The sequence below is a fragment of the Rhinatrema bivittatum genome, chromosome 3 (assembly GCF_901001135.1).
Source record: "Rhinatrema bivittatum chromosome 3, aRhiBiv1.1, whole genome shotgun sequence".
Classification (NCBI taxonomy): domain Eukaryota; kingdom Metazoa; phylum Chordata; class Amphibia; order Gymnophiona; family Rhinatrematidae; genus Rhinatrema; species Rhinatrema bivittatum.
The window spans coordinates 261,095,676-261,116,454 of record NC_042617.1 but is presented as its reverse complement, the minus strand read 5'-3'; the positions used below and the strand labels follow the sequence as shown (position 1 = coordinate 261,116,454).

The 20,779-nt window shown below is 45.8% G+C and overlaps 1 protein-coding gene across 2 annotated transcripts in view; it reads left to right on the top strand.

The window, feature by feature from the left end:
• SOGA3 (SOGA family member 3) overlaps nt 1-20,779 on the top strand; it is an 86,171-nt gene that overhangs the window by 59,153 nt on the left and 6,239 nt on the right. The window contains exons 5-7 of one of the 2 annotated variants that reach the window (XM_029594537.1): nt 12,255-12,326; nt 13,151-14,326; nt 15,883-15,988. In XM_029594537.1, coding sequence (XP_029450397.1) covers nt 12,255-12,326; nt 13,151-14,326; nt 15,883-15,888 — 1,254 coding nt within the window. In that variant the 3' untranslated portion in view covers nt 15,889-15,988. Of the gene's footprint in view, nt 1-12,254; nt 12,327-13,150; nt 14,327-15,704; nt 15,989-20,779 lie in introns of both variants that reach the window. The other variant, XM_029594536.1, reaches the window with a different exon arrangement.

Genomic DNA, 20,779 nt, shown 5'->3' with positions numbered 1-20,779 from the left:
TATTGACATTCTGTCCCTTCCTATATATTCCAGACTTCACTCTCATAGCCATATAGAATTAGTTGAATGAGGCTATCAAATAATTTTATAGTGTGAAACTGGCCAACTTTTTAAAATTATGCAGAAGACCCTTTGGACTTTTTTATTAACCCCAAATATTCAAAAGCTGTGTTCATCCCATCAAGCTCATACATCTCATTAAAAAGGTAAATTGAATAACACAATAACTTTGTTTTATTATTGTTACTCATAAATTATAACAATAACATTAATCTTGGAATATTATATATCTTTAATATAAATGAAAGGTTTTCACAAGATAGGTTGTGTCGTGAAACATTTTATTTATGTGTATATTTAAGGAAACATACATAAATTGTCGAAATACATTTCGTTTGTTTAACCTTTAACCTCTGGTTTGCTAGTAGACTGAATTACTGTGTCACGAAATTATGTTTGTCTAAAAAGTGTGTCACCAACATGAAAAGTTTGGAAAGCTCTGGTCTAGAGTCTGGCAGCTAAGATTTTATACTAAAAAATGCAGTCATACATTTGAACTGCAAAACCCAAGGGTGCAGTACAGTATTGGGGGTGAAATTGTAAGCATGAAGGAAGAGTAGGATCTGGAGGAGATCATATCTGATGATCTCAAGGTGCCAAACAAATGGATAAGGCAACAGCAAAAGTCAAAAAGATGCTTGGCTGCATAGGGAGAGGAGTGGTCAGCAGATAACATTGCCCCTGTATAACTCCCTGGTAAGACCACATTTGGAATACTAAAAAGTTATAAAACCAGTTGACGTTGGTCCAGAGGGTGGCTACTAACATGGTCAGTGGTCTTTGTTCTAAAGCATTTGGGGACAGACTTAAAGATCTGAACATGTACATCCTAGAGGAAAGGCGAGATAGGGGAGGTATAAGAGACATTTCAATATTTCCAAGGTTTCCATGCACAGATGTTGAGTCTCTTTCAGTGGAAAGGATGCTCTAGAATGAAGGGTCATGGGATGAGGGTGAAATGGGGTAGACTCAGAAGTAATAGGAGTAACAAAAGAAAACATTTCTTTACAGAGAGATTGGTGGATGCATGGAACAGCCTCTCAGTGGACGTGGTAGAGACAAGGACTATCTAAATTCAAGAAAACATGGGATAAGCACAGGAGTTCTGTGAGGGAGTGATAGGGATTGTAAAACTGAGTAGGTGGTGTGGATGGGCAGACTAGATAGGCCATATGGTCTTTTTCTGACATCATATTTCTATGTTTTTATGAAAGACAGGGATGGTTCAGACTGTGAATATGTATCAGTCTCATAGCAAGATTTCTGACACAGCTATGTGTGTTCTTGTAATAATAAGTCAACAGATGGTGTAGTGGACATCAGGTGGCAAGGAAAACACAATGTGCCCCTTGATCAGGGATAAACCATAATTATTTACAACCTGCTATCCTATTCCAAGACAGCAATTCACGTTGAAGTGCTTTTCTTCACAAACTTCACAACAGGATTCATCATTTACACACACACTACTTTTCATATGTCTCCAAATGTTAGTATTTGCAACTATGTTACAGTATCCAAAATAAAAATCCTTCCAGAACAATTTTCTTTCCCACTGGTAAACAATTTCAGGGGCACTATTTCCAGTGTCGCATCTCCCCACAACACTAGCGTTCAGGAAGTTTCTAGGAGCATTGGGTGGTTTGCTTACATCCCTGGTTTTCTCCCTTTGACAATCCCTTTCTCGCATAAGGGATTCCTTTTTCTCCAAATCCATCCCCTCCAAGGGCATTTACAGGACTCTGACCCTCTTTTCCTCATGGACTCGTGAGACCTTTCACCAGTCCTTGAGTTTCTTTTACCTGAAGTTCATCCTTCTCCCCTCAGGCATTGGTAGAACTGCCAGGGGGGGGCCAGTTGGGTTCCGATCCTCTCCGTGCCAGTTTCTCCAAGTATGCTGCAGGCCTCCTCCGGGCTTCTCTCCCGCTCTTAAAGAAAATAATCTGGATCTTTCATACTGACTGTCCAGTAACATCCTAGGCACAACCAGAGGGTGACTCTCTGGAGGGTTTTTCCTGGGGCGTAACATTTCCAAGCCTCTGGGCTACAAATACCTTTATTGGTGGAGACATAAAGGGGGTCGTTTACAAGGCTATGATATTTTATTGCAGGGGGGCCTATTTTTCCCCTCCCACACAAAAATATCACGGCAGCTCACTGCAGTATTTTTTTTGTCGTGGAAAAACTCTGCAAGAAAAAATATCATAGGAGAAATGGGGGAAAACGCATGGTGGCTGACCTCTTCACCCAGCACTGCCATCATCTCAAAGAGCCACTATGGCCCAAAGAAACACCCCCCTCTCATGGTAAAAAAAAAATCAAAAAAACCCACTCACCCAACTCCTGCTGCCTGTAGAGGTGGCCCAGCAGGGGAAAAAGTGTAAAAATATATTACAGAATCGTGCACTGATGCCCCATCCCTCACCAAACCCTTTCACATAAAACTCACCCCCCCCCCCCCCCGCCCCCCCCAGCTCAGCTAATTTTCCCCAGAGGGCTTCCTACTCTCCAGCCCTCCACCTTAGATTAAGTCCCTAGAGGTCTAGTAGCCCCCACCGCCTAGCCCCCCTACATACCTTAGAGACCATTTCGGGTAGTCTAGTGGGCACCTCTGGTGTCTAGTGTGGCCCAGCGCACCCCCCCTGGGTTCCGGGCCGGTCGGCACCGTTTTCATAAAGGGCGCCCGCTGGTCTTTGCCCCATCATCTGATTCTGAGCGTCCTTGTTGTGATGGGAGAGAGGCAGGAGATTGGGGGTCCCAACAGGCTTCTTGTATCATGAATGCCAGGTGGACATCACAGTCTGGACAGCCCTATTATTTTATTGGGTGGGTGATGGGAATGTCAAAGAGGCTAGTATGCTGACCTTCAGGCTTGGCCGAGTTCACCGTTTAGCCCCTGTTTGGCCACGCGTTTTAGATGCGCTGTTATTACCTCTTACACTATGGAAAACGCACTGCCACCCCCCCCCCTCGAAACTAATAGCGCTCATCACATGAGCCTATTAGTTATTTCCCCGAAATACTGAAAGTAAAATGTGCGGCCATTGACGGCACCGAGTAAGTGTACAGAAAAGCAGAAAAAACTGCTTTTCTGTACACCCTCCGACTTAATATTATAGCGATATTAAGTCGGAGGCCCCAAAAATAAAAAAAAATAAAATAAAAAGTTCTTTAAAAAAAAAAAAATCTGTCTGTTGGCCCGCGGGTTGGAAAACGGACGCTCAAGTTTGCCGGCGTCCGTTTTCCGAACCCGTGGCTGTCAGCTGGTTTGACAACCGATGACGGTAAAATTAAGCGTCGGTTGTCGGACCCGCTGACAGCCGCCGCTTCCACCAATATGGAGGCGCTAGGGATGCGCTAGTGTCCCTAGCGCCTCCTTATTAGCGCGGGCCCTAATTTAAATACAGAATCGCGCGCCCAGGAGAGGTGCCTGGGCGCACGTCGGGAGAGCGGGTGCTCAACACGGAGCGCCGGCTCTCCCATCTTGTTTTTTTGAATCGGCCTGCTTGTGATGCAGGGTTGGCATGTTAGCCTTTTCCCCGCTCCAGTGGCCATGTTAATGTTAACACACTTTCGTACATAAGGAGATATGAGTTTAGAAGCTCATTATCCCCCTCATTTAAATAGCACGGGGGTGCTCAAACCGGTCCTACAGGCCCCCCCCCCCCAGCCAGTCGGGTTTTCAGGATATCCCTAACGAATATGCATGAGATTTATTTGCATGTACTGCCTCCTGTGTATACAGATATCTCATGCATATTCGTTAGGGATATCCTGAAAACCTGACCGGCTTGGGGAGGGCCCGTAGGACCGGTTTGAGCAGCCCTGAGTTAATTTCTGCTTGAGCCACACAGAAGCAGCACATTTTCTGCTGCGCCAGCAGCCGAGGCAGCCACCCTGTGTCTGTGCATCCTGTACATGATTATTGCTCTGTGTCCTTACTCCCAATACTGAAAAAGAAAATGAAAGAGGGACAGAAATGTGTGGGCCGGCCCCAGGTGCCTGGTTGCAGTTCTGCACCAGTGGCTTAAGACTAATGCATAATAGCGAAGCCTGAAATCTGAAGCTCTCTCTCTCTCTTACTGAGTAATATTCTCCAGTTTTGTGTTATTTGGGAGCCAAACCTTTTAAAATATCTCTCTCTTTTTTTTTTTTTTTTTTTACTGATCTCATGTATCAGAATGACAGAAACTGTGTTTCCCCTTCTCCCTTTGCGAATTGCTGCTCCAAGAAGTGCCCTGTAAAATTGTGCCCCCTGTGAGCTCATGGCACTGAGGAGCTCTTTCTCCTGCACGTCATGTTATTTCTTTTGTACGGAACTGAGATTAAAGAGGGAGTTGGTGCAGCTTTATATCTACCTTGGCATTGCGCTTTCCCAGATCGTTGGTCCTTGGTAACCTCAGCTCTTCCCCCCCTTGTGGATTTCAGTCTCCCATCTGAATTCAGATCTGCCAGAGCCAGGGGGAAATTCTGCTTCCTCACTTTTGGATAAGCAAAGCAATTGCTCGCTACTCAAAATATTTTGTGTAGTAGGTCACTAAAGAGCCTGTGGAACTTATGCCGCTTCCTCCCATTTGCTTGCTTCTTATTTAAATCCACTGGCTAGTAGGATGTTTGCCAAGGGTTTTATTATGCAGTGGGGGATACATGCCAGTCGCAGCTATGCCCTGCAGTCTTTTGTAAGTCCCACAGAAATCGCCTTTAGGGAAGTGAATGATTAGCCCCGCCCCTTGTTTCTACCTGAGGGAGACAGGACTGTTTTAGTAAAAAAAAAAAAAAAAGTTCAGGCTGCCAACTTAAATGTGACTCTGAAGGTTTCTCAGTTTTGATTTGCTATCGCCATTAGATCAGCACATTCAGGGCGGCACGGCCATTCTAGAAAGGGACCGAAATGTTTTCTTCCGGCAGGGTGTCCCTCTCAGTTTTGGACGGCAGAGGTCCTCCTGGGGAAAGACTGTAAAAGTAAAGCCAGAGGGAGCCAGAAAGAGGAAAACAGGAGCAGACTTTGCCTAAGGAAAACTACCCACCATTTGGAGAATGTTTGTGTTAGATTCTTGAAACATGTAAAAGATCAAGAAATGTCCAGCTTAGGGCCCTTCAGCACGGGAGGTTCCTCCGTTAGGCCACCTGGGGCTGTGCCCCCGAATGTAATGTCTGATGATTGATTTTGTATTGAAAGTTTAAAATATTGAACCAGGAAGAACGAGAGCTGTCAGGCTTTGCAGCCCACCTGGGCAGCTTACCCAGCTGAGAAGGTTGGTGTAGTTAGTAATTTATTCCACCGCCTTTCCGAACAATCAAGGTGGCATGTAGAACTAAATTATATTATACAGCTTATAATAGCTAAGAACAGCTCCTAGCAAAATACATAGATCACTGCAAATGTGACAGGCCTCTGGCCGAGGGATGGTGGCAACAGGGCTATAGTGATGTCTGTCATAGCGAGAGGCACCCACTGAGGTGCCTCTCGCTATGAGGATATCCAGGCTGGGTAACTGAACCCAGGTCTTCCCCTTGGCGGTGCACAGAACTGCCATGAAGCTACCTGGGCTATTAGCCACTTTCTATGCACGGTTTTAATTCTGGTGGTGCATCTGCATGTAGTTGGTGGTGTGTTATCGCCCAGAGGCAAAGATATGATTATTGCAGGTTTATTCAGGAGGTAAGATCTGAACATGTTACTCACACAGATAGAGTCGGAGAGCCCTTGCAGCATGCTGGTACAAACAGACAGGGTCGGTGCTAGTTTTTTTGCTGCCCTGTGCAAACAATTACTGTGCTCCCCCCCCTCCCCCCGCTGTTCATTCATTCTTTGTCCCGGGCCCACCAAAAAAACACCCAGCTCCCTTCAGTGATACAAACTTTAAAAACTGACACCCACTGAGGGTGGCCTGCCCGTCCCTGCCTGCTCTGGGAGGCTTTCAGGATTTCGTAGTTGTATAACCTCTCCCTGCGGGAAGGAGGCTGCACTTGTCAGCCCTGCTGAGCCCTTACGCACTTGTTACAGAGCCGACTTTCTGAGATGGGCGGGGCTAGGGCCTTAAGAGGCTCGCACTCCAGCAATTAACAGGGCCACACTCAAAGTGCTGCATTCCAAAAAGAAAGCCGGAGAAAGAGAGATTGTGCATGAAAACTTCAAAATCAGCAGGTACAAACATCAAAAGCTCAGTGTCAGAGCAGACATTCGATCAGATCGTTCTTCAGGTTAGCAAAGTCCCATCTAGAGGCACAGTCCTTTTATGTTATTATTTTATTTTGAATCCTTATTTAGGATTTACAAAGCAAACCATAAGAAAAGACTAAACTAGAAATAGAAAACATCAGAGGAAACCCAAACTCCCTTATATGCCAAGTTCCATATAATCTGGAGAGGGCAAGAAAGAGAGGGGAAACAGTAAATAAGAAAAAAGTGTAATTAACCTAATAAGCCACACATTACTTTAAAGATTCCCTTTGCCTCAGCTGTGCAGACACATTTCTGACGCTGCTTCATTCGCTTTGCACTCCCTTAGACCTCTCAGAAAAGCCTTTTGGTCTTCAGACCTCCCCAAGAATGCTTGAGGATCCTTCTCAGGTTTCCCTGGTTACACAGAAGGCTGAGCCGACCCCGGCAAATCCTCTCCATTTTCCCCCCTCGGGGCCGGATCTTCCCGGGCTGGCCCTTTGCCCTTAGAGAAGCAACCTCCTCCCCGGCGAATGAACTGAAATCCAGGGCAGAACGTGGTCTCTCCACTGTCTCTCTCCCCTGATTTCCTCCAAGATGCTCATCCGTTCACTTCAAGAACTCTCTTTCGTCTTTCACCCTATTCCCCCACCCGCGTGACTCCTGGGGGTCACCCTTTATGGCACGTTCTTCCCCCAAACCTGCCCTTTGGGGGATGGACTGCCCCGTCACTCTCGGGCGATGCTGCTCGCCTTCTGGAATATTCTCCCTGCTGAAGTACAGAAGCCGCAGAGGGGTGGGCACGGAATGGAGCAGAGCAGAGGGAAAGGGCAGGAAAGAAAGCATGGGAGGAGAAAGATGGAAGCTGCGGAGGGAAGAGGAGTAAAAGACAGGAGAAGAGGGAAGGAAGCAGGTTGAAGGAAAGAAAGAAGGGGAGAGAAACTGGGAGAGAGAGAGAGAGAGGCAACAGGTGGAGGAGGACACAGGCTGGGTTGGGAAGAGGAGAAATGTCAGAGAGGATGGGCAGAAATAGAGCTGGAGGGAAAAAGAGCAGGGGTGATAAAGAGAATCTGAGGAAATGAGATCAGGAAATAAAAAGAAAGGGGAAGGGTTGAACTCTGCAAGGGTTTGCAAGCAAATTTTCAAAGGGAAACTCAGTTGAGGGGGGGGAGTGTATGAGAGGCATGAGCAGGGGCATAGAGCAGGAGCGAGCGGGGTACGCAAGTGTCAGGAGGGTGAGTGAGAGGCACAGGGTGGGGGATGTGACCGGACAGGATGAGGGGCACGGGATGGGCGGGAGTGAGTAAGATGCACAAGTCAGGATGCGCTCCTCTTTCCTCACCCATCCAGGGGGTTGGGGCTGAGGGGGAGCCACATGTAGGCCAAGTGCCCTATCAAAACTTTTACTTGATGGCTACTGTGATTGGGATTCCCAGTTCTTTCAGAAAGGCTTCTCTCATAAGAACAAGTCAGAAAAACAGATTTTGAGGAAGCAACATGACTGAAATGTGCCCGCAGGAAAGAAAGGATTGCTAAAAATGTGGCATTGTTTTGTTTCTTTTTTTTTTTTTTTTTCGTTCAAGTCCTGCCTGTGAAGAGATCCTTCCATGTGAATAAATACTAGAGACAGAGAATGTCTTGGGTACAAGTTCTTGGGTTTTTTTTGGGAGGGGAGGGGATGCGGGGCAGGGGGAATTTAGGCCTAGCAGTTTCCTCCTGCTCCTTTGGGCTTTCAGCTCCATGGGAACTGACTACTTTGGGATTTTTTTCTGGATTTTTCCACCTGCCTCCCAGCTCATTTGGTCCATTCATTCAGTGACAGTCCTCAGCCAGGGGACCCGTGCTCCAGGAATCCTTCCGTGAAATCCTGGGCCCTAAATCCAGCCACTGGGTGTCACCATTGGCTAATGACTGGGTCTTCCTCCTCCCCAGGCCGTGCCTCTGCAGGATATCCAGGCTGGGTAACTGAACCCAGGTCTTCTCCTTGGCGGTGCACAGAACTGCCATGAAGCTACCTGGGCTATTAGCCACTTTCTATGCGCGGTTTTAATTCTGGTGGTGCATCTGCATGTAGTTGGTGGTGTGTTATCGCCCAGAGGCAAAGATATGATTAATGCGGGTTTATTCAGGAGGTAAGATCTGAACATGTTACTCACACAGATAGAGTCGGAGAGCCCTTGCAGCATGCTGGTACAAACAGACAGGGTCGGTGCTAGTTTTTTTGCTGCCCTGTGCAAACAATTACTTTGCTGCCCCCCCCCCCCCCCCCCCACCACCACCACCGTTCATTCTCTGTCCAGGGGCCACCAAAAAAACACCCAGCTTCCTTCAGTGATACAAACTTTTAAAACTGACACATCCCCCACCTCCCACCGCCAAACCCATGCTGGTGCAAGGGTATTGGGTGCCCTAGGCAAACCTTATAGCTTTGCACAACACCCCGCGCCCCATTCCACACACACAGTTAAGAGTTATGCATTTATTTTTTACATGAAAAATATCAAAGTAAAATATTCTGAGGTAAATATCACTTACATTATATTTACATGCACTGCTGTGATGCCAACCAGAAATTACTGCAAAAAAGACATTTGGAACCCATATGGTATTGGCCTATTGTGATGTGTGTAGGGTGTGGATTGAAGAATATGTCTGATTAAGACAACCAAGAATACCCAGACACCTCTGCTGTACTGTGGCTTGTCAGAGGTGAATGAACTTTGAGTGCTTTTCTGAGCATGACTTGCAGAAAATCCCTGAGACAGATTTGCTGGCAACAACAGGAAAGAGGCCTATTTAATGGCAACATTTACTTCACAATACAGAGAAGCTGGGTCCAGGATGCAGGCTTTTGTCTTGCAGATGCATATTTCAACGGACAGAAATCAGTTGAAAAGAAGATCCTGTGAGGTGACAGTTTTAATTAAATCCTGGTGCCAAGAAATGGAATTCAGGCCTAACTCCTATTTAAGACCCAGACTGCGATTTGTTTATACAACAAAGAAGAACAAAAGAAGAACAGAAGAGAATACAGTGCATCAAAGCCAAGGTGATACAGGAACTTTTATCATGGAAGGGTGGTTTCAGGGAAGACTAGTATAGAATGATTTTTACAATTGAAGGGGGGGTGTCATCACAAGCATTTCCTATACATGATAGATTGTCATGACAACAGCATAAGGTATCTTTGTAAAGAAGTCTTTGGGCAGTCACGTCATTCATTCTGGAAGCTTCGGGAATGTTGTATTTTGATTATATAAGTCAGGGCATGTCACATATTCATTGAGATGCTCGTTATTACAGATAGAGGGCATATAGCAACTCCCAGGAACACTTGTCTTTGACTCTTCTTTAAAAAGCCAAATAAACTAAATTTTAAACCTCTTGCTGATTGGAAGTGTTCTTGTTGCCCTAGCTTTAAGTCCAGAAATTATTATACAGGATTTGATCCTCCTAAAGTCCTAAAACACTAATGCACTTCCTATTCAGAGAATGCCTCACCTCAGTCACACATACAGAACATAAACAGACCCTCACCAAATACAGAATAGAGCAACCATAAAGTAGAAATACAAATGCACAGACAAAAACTGAACTGGAAACAGCAATAAGCCAGATATTCTATGCAGTGCAACAATGAAAAAACAGAACCATCACCATTCCTCAAACATCAAACAATAAAATCAAGAAATAAAATAAATACATAATAATAACACTAAAAACATACTAATAATATTTTTTAAAAAGCTGTTGAATAAAAGATCAAATAATTAAAAACTCATGTACAGGTTTTTAAATTCCCAATCACCAATAAAATATTTCAAAACAGCAAATACATCAAATAACACCTGAAAAATTAAACTAAAATGGATTTTAAAAATTCACGCTCTCCATACCTGGAAACTTTGATTTCCAGTCACCTTGAGATTGTCATGGATTAGTGGGAGAGGGATGCTCAAACTTCCTTCTCTCTTTCTTATATATATACACACACACACAAGCTTAGCCGCACATATGCTCCCTCTCAGACAAACCCAAAAGCGTCTCCAGCTCTTCTTTGGCTGGGATCTACCAGCAGCATCAGGCCCTCATTCACCCAAATCCCAAGCAGGCTCTCATTCTCACACACATACTCCCTGCCCATCCCAGGAAAGCTCCCATGTATGCATGTGCGTGCACACACACACAAATCTCCACCCATTCCAGGCAGGCTTCTAATCACTAAAAATTCAAAAATGATTTTTTTTACCTTTGCTGTCTGATCTTAGTTTTCTTCTCGGTTGGTCACAGGCATTTTTTTCCACCTTCCCTTTCTTGATCTTTTGCCAGTTCCTTTTACAGGGTCTCTTTTTCTTTCTGCTCACACTCACATGTAGTCTCACACACACACACACACTTCTCACTCTAAAATGCTCTCTCTTTCAAATTCTGTCTCACTCTCATATACACACACAGGCTCTCACTCCTCATGCTGTCTCACACAAACACAGGCTCTATCACTCTCATATGCTGTCTCACACAAACACAGGCTCTCACTCTCGCACACTGTCTCTCACACACACAGAAGCTCTCACATGCTGTCTCTCTAATCATACAGGCTCTCACTCCCTCATACAGTCTCTCAACTCACTCTATCTCACACACACTCAATCTCTCAACTCACTCTCTCACACACATACACCTACACACTCACACACACATTCTACAGGGCCTCAGCATTGCTCTCACCTCTGGGCCTCCACTTCGCGGGTCACTGCAGGGTGGGTTCCGCGGTGGCCCTGATGATCTTGGGCCACTGCAAGGTGGGACCCGCAGCCGCCCTGCTGCTGGGCCTCCTCTTCTCAGGCCGCCACGAGGTGGGAGCCACAGCAGCCCTATTGCTGGGTCTTCCATTCTTGGTCTGCTGCGTTATGCGGCGGCCCTGACACAAACACTGCTCTTCTGCAGCGGCCGGAATGCTCTTCCTTCTTCCTGCCTGCATGGCTCTGGCAAATTTTTTCTTTCGGGGCCACGCAGGCAGGAAAGAGGAGGACATGATGTTTTCTTCTGCCGCCGGTGGACCCAATCTCGCCGGCAGCACCACGAGCCTCCACTTCTTCTTCCGTGTTGCTGCCAGTGGGAACGGGTCCTCCGGCAGCAACACGGATTTCTCCCTGCTTCCAATGTCGCCCCACCGGGTATGCCACCTCATGCAATTGCACAGTTTGCACACCAGGTTTTAAAATCTTCCCCTCAGCGCACTGGCAAGCTGTGGAATCTGTTGCCAGAGGACGTGATCAAGGCAGTTAGCAGAGTGAGGTTTAAAAGAGATTTGGGCAAGTTCTTGGAGGAAAAATCTGTAACACATTATTAGCCAGGTAGACTATTTTTATACCAACATTTGATCTGACATATTACATCAGTTTACATTCAGGTGCTGTAGGTATTTCCCTGTCCCCAGAGGGCTTAACTGAGGCAATGGAGGGTAAAGTGACTTGCCCAAGGTCACAACGAGTGACAGTGGGTCTCAAACCCTGGTTTGTTGGTTCATAGCCAACTGCTCTAACCACTAGGTTATTCCTCCTCCCTTGCTAGGGAGCTATTGCTATCCCTGGGAGTGAGTAATAGGAAATAGATCTACGTTATGGGATCTGCCAGGTACTTGTGATCCGGACTGGCCACTATCAGAGACAGGATGCTGGGCTTGTCGGACTCAGCATGGCATTTCTTATGAGGATAAAACAGTGTTTTACCCATGGAAGGGGTTTGTTATTGCGTCCTCACTGCTATTGTGTGCTGTTTCATGATACTGCACTGTTGCATTTGTGTTTTTCAATATGTATTTTGCTTTGCTTTATGATGCTGTTAAGTGTAAAATAAACTATTGTAACCTTGCCCTGAGCCTGTATGGACAGGGGCATGATAAATCAAATAAAATCAAATTGCTCAGTGTGCACTCAACAAAACCTCATGATACGGCACAGTGGTATTCTCTTGTTCAGCATTGGACTCTCCGTGCCTCTTAATGTACTAAATTTTCATGCTTTTCCAGTTGTCACTGAAAAGAAGAGGAAGCAAAGATGTGCAAAAATCTGACAAAAAGGCTCAGCAAACGCCTACTGAGGTATGTCAAAAATCCAGCAACTCATTTGTCTACTTTCATTTCCTGCCCTTTATGGCCTGGCTCGCCTTCCTCCACGCCTGATCTTCCAGCCCAACTGGCACGTGTCCCAAGCCAGCTCGCTGCCGTGTGTGATGAGGGAGTCTGAAACTGAGAGCCTTGAGCCTTTATTTACTCCTGCTGGGAGTTAAGCCCCGCCCTTCTGTGACTCCTTCAGCACAGGGCAGCCCCTGGTAGGGGGCTTTAGGCCAACGCTCCTTTCAAAGCCCCGTACACATTCATCCTGATGCTCAATTGCAGGAGCTGCTAATGTGCCAGCCCCTGATCTATGTACTTTAAGGTTGGCTCTCTCACTAGAAGCTATAATTTAGTAGAACATGAATTTAATTTTTCCCTCAGAGACCAGATGATTGGGCAGCAATCTTACCCCTAGATTCATCATTCTGCTATATTTATAGGGGTGGGTGGGGGCGATAGCGGGCAGCCGGCTGCATCGCACACTATCGCCCCCCATAACGCCACAGGAAAAGGTGGTGTCATTTCCCACGGTACTGCCAGTGATGATGTGGAAAACATTATCGCCGGCAGTGCTACCGGGCCATAACCCCACCCAAATCCTGCCCACACTCCTCCCCTTTCCCTAATTAGCATGGCATCGCACGCGGTAAGGCCCTAACGCATGCGATAACGGCCCATCGCGGAGTAAAGAATGACCCTGTAATTATCCTTTCCTTTTAGAGCAACTTTTGATATTGCAAGCATAATTTTAATTATTTGAACGAGAGATTTTCAGTATGTTCTTTATACGTGTATTATTTTTTAATTAGGAGGATAGCGAAGATCTGAAGTGCCAGCTCCAGTTTGTGAAGGAAGAAGCTGCCTTAATGAGAAAGAAAATGGCTAAGATAGATAAGGAAAAAGACAGACTGGAGCATGAACTGCAGAAGTACAGGTCCTTCTATGGGGACCTCGACAGCCCTTTACCAAAAGGGGAGGCAGGGGGGCCACCTACAACAAGAGAGGCGGAGCTTAAGCTGCGACTGAGATTGGTGGAAGAGGAAGCCAATATACTTGGCCGGAAAATTGTGGAGCTGGAGGTAGAAAACAGAGGACTGAAAGCGGAACTTGATGACCTTCGAGGCGATGACTACTCAGGGACAGCAAATCCCCTTATGAGGGAGCAAAGTGAGTCTCTCTCAGAGTTAAGGCAGCATTTGCAGTTGGTAGAAGATGAGGCCGAGTTACTGAGGAGAAACTTGTCCGATCTGGAGGAGCAAAACAAGCGCATCACCACCGAGCTGAACAAATACAAATACAAATCTGGATCCCATGAAAGCTCCCGGCACAGCGACAATGCCAAAACGGAAGTGCTTCAGGAGGAGCTGAAGGCCGCACGAATGCAAATCAATGAACTGAGTGGCAAGGTCATGCAGCTTCAATATGAGAACAGGGTGCTCATGTCCAACATGCAGCGCTACGACCTGGCCTCTCACCTGGGCATTCGAGGGAGCCCACGAGACAGTGACGCAGAAAGCGATGCAGGCAAGAAAGAAAGCGACGATGACTCCCGCCCTCCACACAGGAAAAGGGAAGGTCCCATTGGTGGGGAAAGCGACTCTGAGGAGGTTCGTAACATTCGTTGTTTAACACCAACCAGATCCTTCTACCCTCCAGCAACCGGCTGGCAAAAGAACTTTGCAGACCGGCAGCAGATGAAGGATATACGCTCGGAGGCTGAACGTCTGGGCAAGACAATAGATCGTCTGATCGCTGACACAAGTACCATCATAACAGAGGCTAGAATTTATGTAGCCAATGGAGACCTGTTTGGACTGATGGATGAAGAGGACGAAGGCAGCAGGATAAGGGAGCATGAGCTTCTTTATCGAATAAATGCACAGATGAAGGCGTTCAGGAAAGAGCTCCAGACGTTCATTGACAGATTAGAGATTCCAAAGTCATCCGATGACAGAAATATGGAAGAGCCTTTGTCACTCAGCCAGGTAAGATTAGGAAGCAGCACTGTACAATTGTCTACATTTTCTTACTGTAATAACCAGGTGCCTTGCTTCTGAATCATATCGCAGGCCTTCAGTCACGCAGTTTGTACGGTCATTGCAATATGGGCACACGCAGATCTGGATTTAGGCTTTGACAACATAGGCACATGCCTAAGGCACTCAAAAACTGAGACTCCCTCTGCTGCTCTTTAATTTCCAGAGAGCAAAACAGCACTATTTCAGTCTCTGCCTATGGGTAGCATAATCTTAAATCTGGCCCTGGGCACACCCTCTGGGAAGGTAGCGTGCCTCTTCTCATTCCATACTTTGCTATAGGATTTTACTCAGTTAAGATGGAATTGTTTCCCCATGAAAACAACAAGGGCCCTTGACTTTAACGGTTTGGGAAACTAAGCATGGGGGTAACACAGCACAGCAGATGCCATCCCCCTGATGCTACCATTATAGGGGAGACCTGTATGGCGCAGCTGATGCTACCATAAGCTTACTGGGCAGACTGGATGGACCGTTTGGTCCTTTTCTGCCCTCATTTCTCTCTTTCTATGTATGTTATGTATATGGATTTGGTACGTATGTGTGTGTGATTTGTTATGGTATTACATCCACCATGGCAAAAGGAGAAAGAGGCATGTAGCATAGCCAGATACCTTGACCCTAGAGGTATTTGTAATTTACTTTATAGAATACCACCCTCTAAGTACATGGTGGGTGAGGGGAGGTGCTGGTAACATTAGTTAATAGCATCTCTCAGATCAAATGACATAATTACCCATTGTTCTGTTTTTTTTTGTAGTTGAATGAGAAGTAGTTATTATTACAAATAAAACATTAATTCACTTCAGTTTATCCAGATAAAATGAAGCGGCACTGGAGACATCCTTCAAAGGCTGAGGCTAAACTTTAGCCGGTGCATGCAGATATTGCGTGTTGTCCGACCATAGTTACATGCATAAGTCTGGTGTGGGGAGTATTCAGACCTTGGCTTTTGTCCAGCTGACTCCAAAAGTTAACTGGGCAAAGCCTTTGAATATTAACTTTTATCTTTCCAGTCTGGCTCCCTTTCAGTAGGTGGCTAAGTATTAGGTAATACATAGCAAGACGCCGCCTCAGATTTTCACTTCTCCCTTGCCCTTGACTGATTTGATCATTTATCGTGCAAGTGGCTGATGCTGTTCATTGATGCTTACCATCTAAATCCTAGGGAGGGAGCATGGCCTCTGTCAGATCCTCCGCTGACTGTCTCTGATGCAGTGTAAAGAAATGCCAGGGTCCTTGTACTAGAATTTATTAGAAAAATGACAGCTCTGTAATGTCTGCCTTGCAAATGATTTCTTCTTTCTCTTTGTATTTACCTTCCCAGATGTTCCAGCCTATCATTTTGCTTATTCTCATCCTTGTACTATTTTCATCCCTTTCTTACACGACTATATTTAAACTTGTCTTCCTTTTTACGCTGTTTTTTGTACTGTAACCCTCTCATCATTTTCTGTTCAGTGTCATATTATTTTCCATTTGTTTATTTTTGTCCGCTCACTAAGATATAAGAAATACAAGAAATATAGTTTGTCTTAGCCACTGCTGTAGAAAACACTGAAGACTACTGTTTGTATAAAGAGAAATCCCTCGCCATGCACCATCCTTCAGGTAAGCAATCAGTGCACACGGCACAGTACGGCTGTTATAAAACCGGGGCATTGCCCGAGGACTTTTCAGTTCTCCTTTTTAACGTTTGTTAGGTTTTTACCTCAAAAGAGATGAAAGGATACAAAAAGATGTCAACTGTTTCATCTCACCTACAAAGTTCTCAAACCATATAAAAATGGCCGAGCACTGGGAGACATCCGACCAACTGCATTTTTAATCATGATGCACAATAACGGATTCAGCAGAGGTGGGGAGAAATTTGGCTTGGCCCCTACAATTTTGTTTGGCGCAATCATGTTTGCATATCTGTGAATTTTAGAGAAATCATCCCCTGACCCCTTTTCTACATATTCCATCCACACTATCATGTAGCACTGCCAAGTCCATCGCAAGCAACATTCCATCCATGGCTGTCATCAAAACAGCATCCATACACAAGGGGCAGTGCGAGTCAGGGTGACACTGCCGTGAGCAGGGCCACTCTAGGAAAAACGGCCTCAAAAGATAACTGCTCGCTCAGTCTGAGTTCTGAATATGCTTTGAACAGAGCCAAATTGTTTGATTTGTTATTGTTTAAGTAAGTTTGGCTTACATATTTTTTAAACTGTGTATTTCACTTGAACATGAAGTATACGCTCTAAAGGATAATTTTGAACCCTGTGACTAGCTTGCAGGTAGGTACCTTGTGCTTGCAGGTCTACAAGCACAATTTCAAAGGGAATCTCCCCACGGAGTTCCTCTTTCAAAATATGAAGCCAGCCAGTGCCACAGGTAACTTTGGATGTGCAAATCATGGCCTAGGGATTATGAAATCCCTGCACGGTGTGTGCCGGCTCCACCCCAGCCCTTTGCTACACAGGTAAACATAAACAGTGCAGGTATTTTTCCCTACAGAAGGGATGGGGCAGCCCTGGATTTTATACTGGTAACTGCTTAGTTTCCCCGTAGAAAAACCTTTTTGAAAATTCTCCACCCCTCTATATGGAGAAAGGTATGTGTTCTGTCCATAGTGTGTGTGTGTGTATACTCTTCCCCATGGGGAAAAGGGGCAGGGTTAGAACAGGTGAACCACATGTGTGAATTTCACTTTGAAATCCCTGCACACTCTTCGGTGCACAGGCCACCATGGGAGGATCTTCAAAAAAAAAAACTCCCATGAGGAGATTCCTTTTGAAAACCAGCCCGCATGCCGTGCAACCGGAAAGCACTGTGGTTGTTTTAAAAACGGGCCTGCTCATTACAGCTAGTGTCACTCAAATAGAAAGAACATGAAGATACATATATACATCTCTGAAAGTCTCAGCTACAATTTTCAGTCTTATTTGTCATTCTGGGTCAGTGATTGATTAAATGCGACCAGTGACTGGTGCCTTGCCTGAATATGGTGCCACATGAAGACCCTTTTCATGTGCATTCACTTCATTTGGTTGACAACCAGTTCTTTTTTGTTTGTCTCTGTCACTAGGATTCTGTATTGATTCACATGGGGATTTAAATTATAGACTTATGTTGTATCTTCACATTTTATAGATTGTTACAGTATTTTCAGTCAAGAATTTGCCTCCCTCTTTTTTCATGTTCCTGCAGGTATCTGCTTTCTGTTCCTTTTTGCTTCATAATACCTTTTAAATACAGGAGCAGGAGCATTTGTTACAGTAATGAAATACTCAGAGGGTCTTTAAAAACGGAGTTTTTGCAAAGTCATTATGAGGAATATACATGGGAATATTCAAAGTCACTTAGCCGGATAACTCGCAAGTTATCTGACTAAATGGCAAATTTTGGAATATTGGGGCACCTAGCTGGCTAAAGTGTAGTTGGATAAAATAAGAGGAGTTCTAGTTCCAGGGCAGGGTACATTTTGCTGGCTAACATAGCTTATTTTCAACTAGAGCTGGCTAAGGGGTATATATACTGAGTTGCATCAGGCATTTATTGTGTGGTCAGTATTATAATAATGCACATTATTTTACCCCTAATAACACTGGTATGGTAATGAACTGTTTTGCATGCAAATACTTTGCAAATGCATGCAGAACATCTCATTATTAGGCAATTTGATGGTAATAAAATAGCACAGTTTGGCCTGAAAAATCACAAGCCCCATTATTCTCAGGAAATAGCTACAACCCCCTAATGTGGGACCCAATGCTAGAAGTTAAAGGGCCAGAGCAGCCTGAACAAACCTCCCACCCCTTCCCTTTCACAGCCTGGCTCCTTCACCTCATGTGGCCTGTCACATCACCACAACCCTTCACCAAGCCATCTGATTATCCTTGTCCTCTTCAGCCCACAGGGATTGGGGGGGGGGGGGGGGGGGGATGGACGGACAAGGAAGCTTCAGTGCACCACCACAGTTCTGCTGATGTGCCTACAGGGAGGTGGGGTCCTCACAGAAACATCCTCATCACACTGCCACTGCCCCCATCCCTTCAACCCAGTTATACCTTGAAAAACCTGGTAGTCTAGTGGAGCACCCCCAGGCCCTGCACCATCTGCTTTTCATGGTATTTCAAAGCAGATTACATGCAGATAATTTCCTAGCCCCAGAAGGCTCACAATCTAAGTTTGTACCTGAGGCAATGAAGAGTAAAGTGACTTCCCCAAGATCACAAGGAGTGACAGTGGGACTTAAACAGTGGTCTCCTCGTTCATAGCCCACTGCTCTAACCACTAGGCTACTCCTCCACTCCAAATCTGATTTAAAGTGGCGATGGCTAGCCTCATTTCAACTTATGCTCCATCACTTCACAAGACCCCGTGTCCAGGTTCCACAAGTTGGGTGGGTGGGGCATTTGTTCGGGTAGCTCTGGCCCTTTCTCAGATGGCAGCCCTGAACTGAAAGGCTGCCATCATGTGACAGTGAGGCTACTAACATGCAGTATTTTTCCATGTGTCATTTTACCACTGGGGAAAATAGGGTGAGGTTTTCCTAAGCTGTGGTACCAAGTACCACAGCTTAGTAAACCCTGAGATATTTTCCATCTCTGGAGAAAAATACCGCAGCTTTACACTCCCTCTCCCAAACTTACCCATCACATTTCTATGAAAGAGCATGCACCATCCATAGCTGGACCTTCAATGTGGAACTCTATGCCCCCCGACCTTCGCCAAGAACACTGCACCCAAACTTTTAAGAAAAACTAAAAACTTGGCTATTCAAACATAATCCCCTCCCTCCACCCCCCCTGTACTCGCCATTGTACATATCCCTTCTTTCCACCCAATTGGCTTTCCTCAGTACTATTTTCCTCCCTTCACCGTTCATCCTCGCCCGCTCCGCCCTCCTTTCCTCAGCCCCTTCCCCTTGCCCTTATGGCATTTAACCACCAAGTTTATTTATGCCTTAAGTTTATCTTTAAACTCTTTGTTTTAGTCTTCCTGACTTCGCTTTACTTTCTCCCTTATACAACCAAGGTTCCTTTAACTCCCTGTTCTATGTAACTTTTCTTTCCTTTTCCAAAGTTATTTTATACCCGTTCTATGTAAACCGATGTGATGTGCAAACGAATGTCAGTATAGAAAAGTTTTAAATAAATAAATAAAATTAATAAATGGCCTCCTAAGTTAGCCAGATAACAGTATAACTTTTACAATGGCTTCCATCTCCCCCTGCTCCTCTACGGTAAAGCAACTTAAAATAAATCCCCCCTTCTCTCTCTCCCTGCCCCCCCCCACCCATCCACTCCAACTCTAAGCCTCCCACCCACCCAGTACCTGTATCTAACCCAAGCCCTCCATTTCTAGTGCCTTTTCTGGCAACACTGGAAGTGCCCAGGATTGCAGAAGAGAACACCAAAAATGATTGGAAATCTAGGTAGTATGACCTATGAGCAAAGGATTGTTACATGCGGCAGTCTGCAGGCTATTCCTGCAGACTGCCACTCTCTCCCCAGCCTGGTCCAATCAAAGGCACTGCGTTCCAGCACAAAGAGGACCTTCTGCATTGAAGGCCATTCCTGGTCTGGCCCAGAAGTTACAGGCACTGCAGATGACCTTAGAGCTGATACTGGCAGATATGAACCGCCTTGTGGCTTGTTTGGTCACCTTGGCCATACCCACAACTCTGCCTCAACCAGTATTAGTAACAGCATCAGTCCCAGTAATCAGCCAGACTATTCTCTAATTGCCAGCACCTCCCCAGTACGCCGGGCACCCAAAATTGTGCCAGGGGTTCCTTAGCCAATGCTACATGCATTTTTCTCTTCAGGCCCTACTCTTTCCTGAGAATTTGGTTAAGACAACTTTCATTCTATCCCTCCTCAATGGCAAGGCCCTGGCCTGGGCCTCACCATTATGGGAACCCTCAGATCTGCTCCTCTAAGATTTGCAGCAATTAGTTGCCACTTTCCGGCTGATCTTTGATGAGCCTGGCCGGATGGCCACTATGGGCTCCGATCTTCTACACCTCCGCCAGTGCACTCGAGCTTAGGACCTTAGCTATGGAGCTCAATTGGTGGAGAGACACTAGTTGCTTGCTATGTTCCTTTAGGGTCTATCACCACAAATCAAGCTGGCAGCCCAACAGTTGCCCACATGACTGGAGGCCCTTATTGACCTCTCCAGGAAGATAAATACGCACCTCCAGGAGAGAGCTCAGGAGGGCCGTCCTAAATGAAGGGACCCTCAGGGGTACTGCCTCCCCAGACTCTACTTGTGCCTAATGCAGCTGCACTAGAACCCTTGCCACAGGTGGAGCCCAACCAATTGGGTCAAAGTCACCTCTCCCCTGAGGAAAAGAACTGATGCAGACATCTGGGGCTCTGTTTGTATTGTGTGGCTCAAGGACAC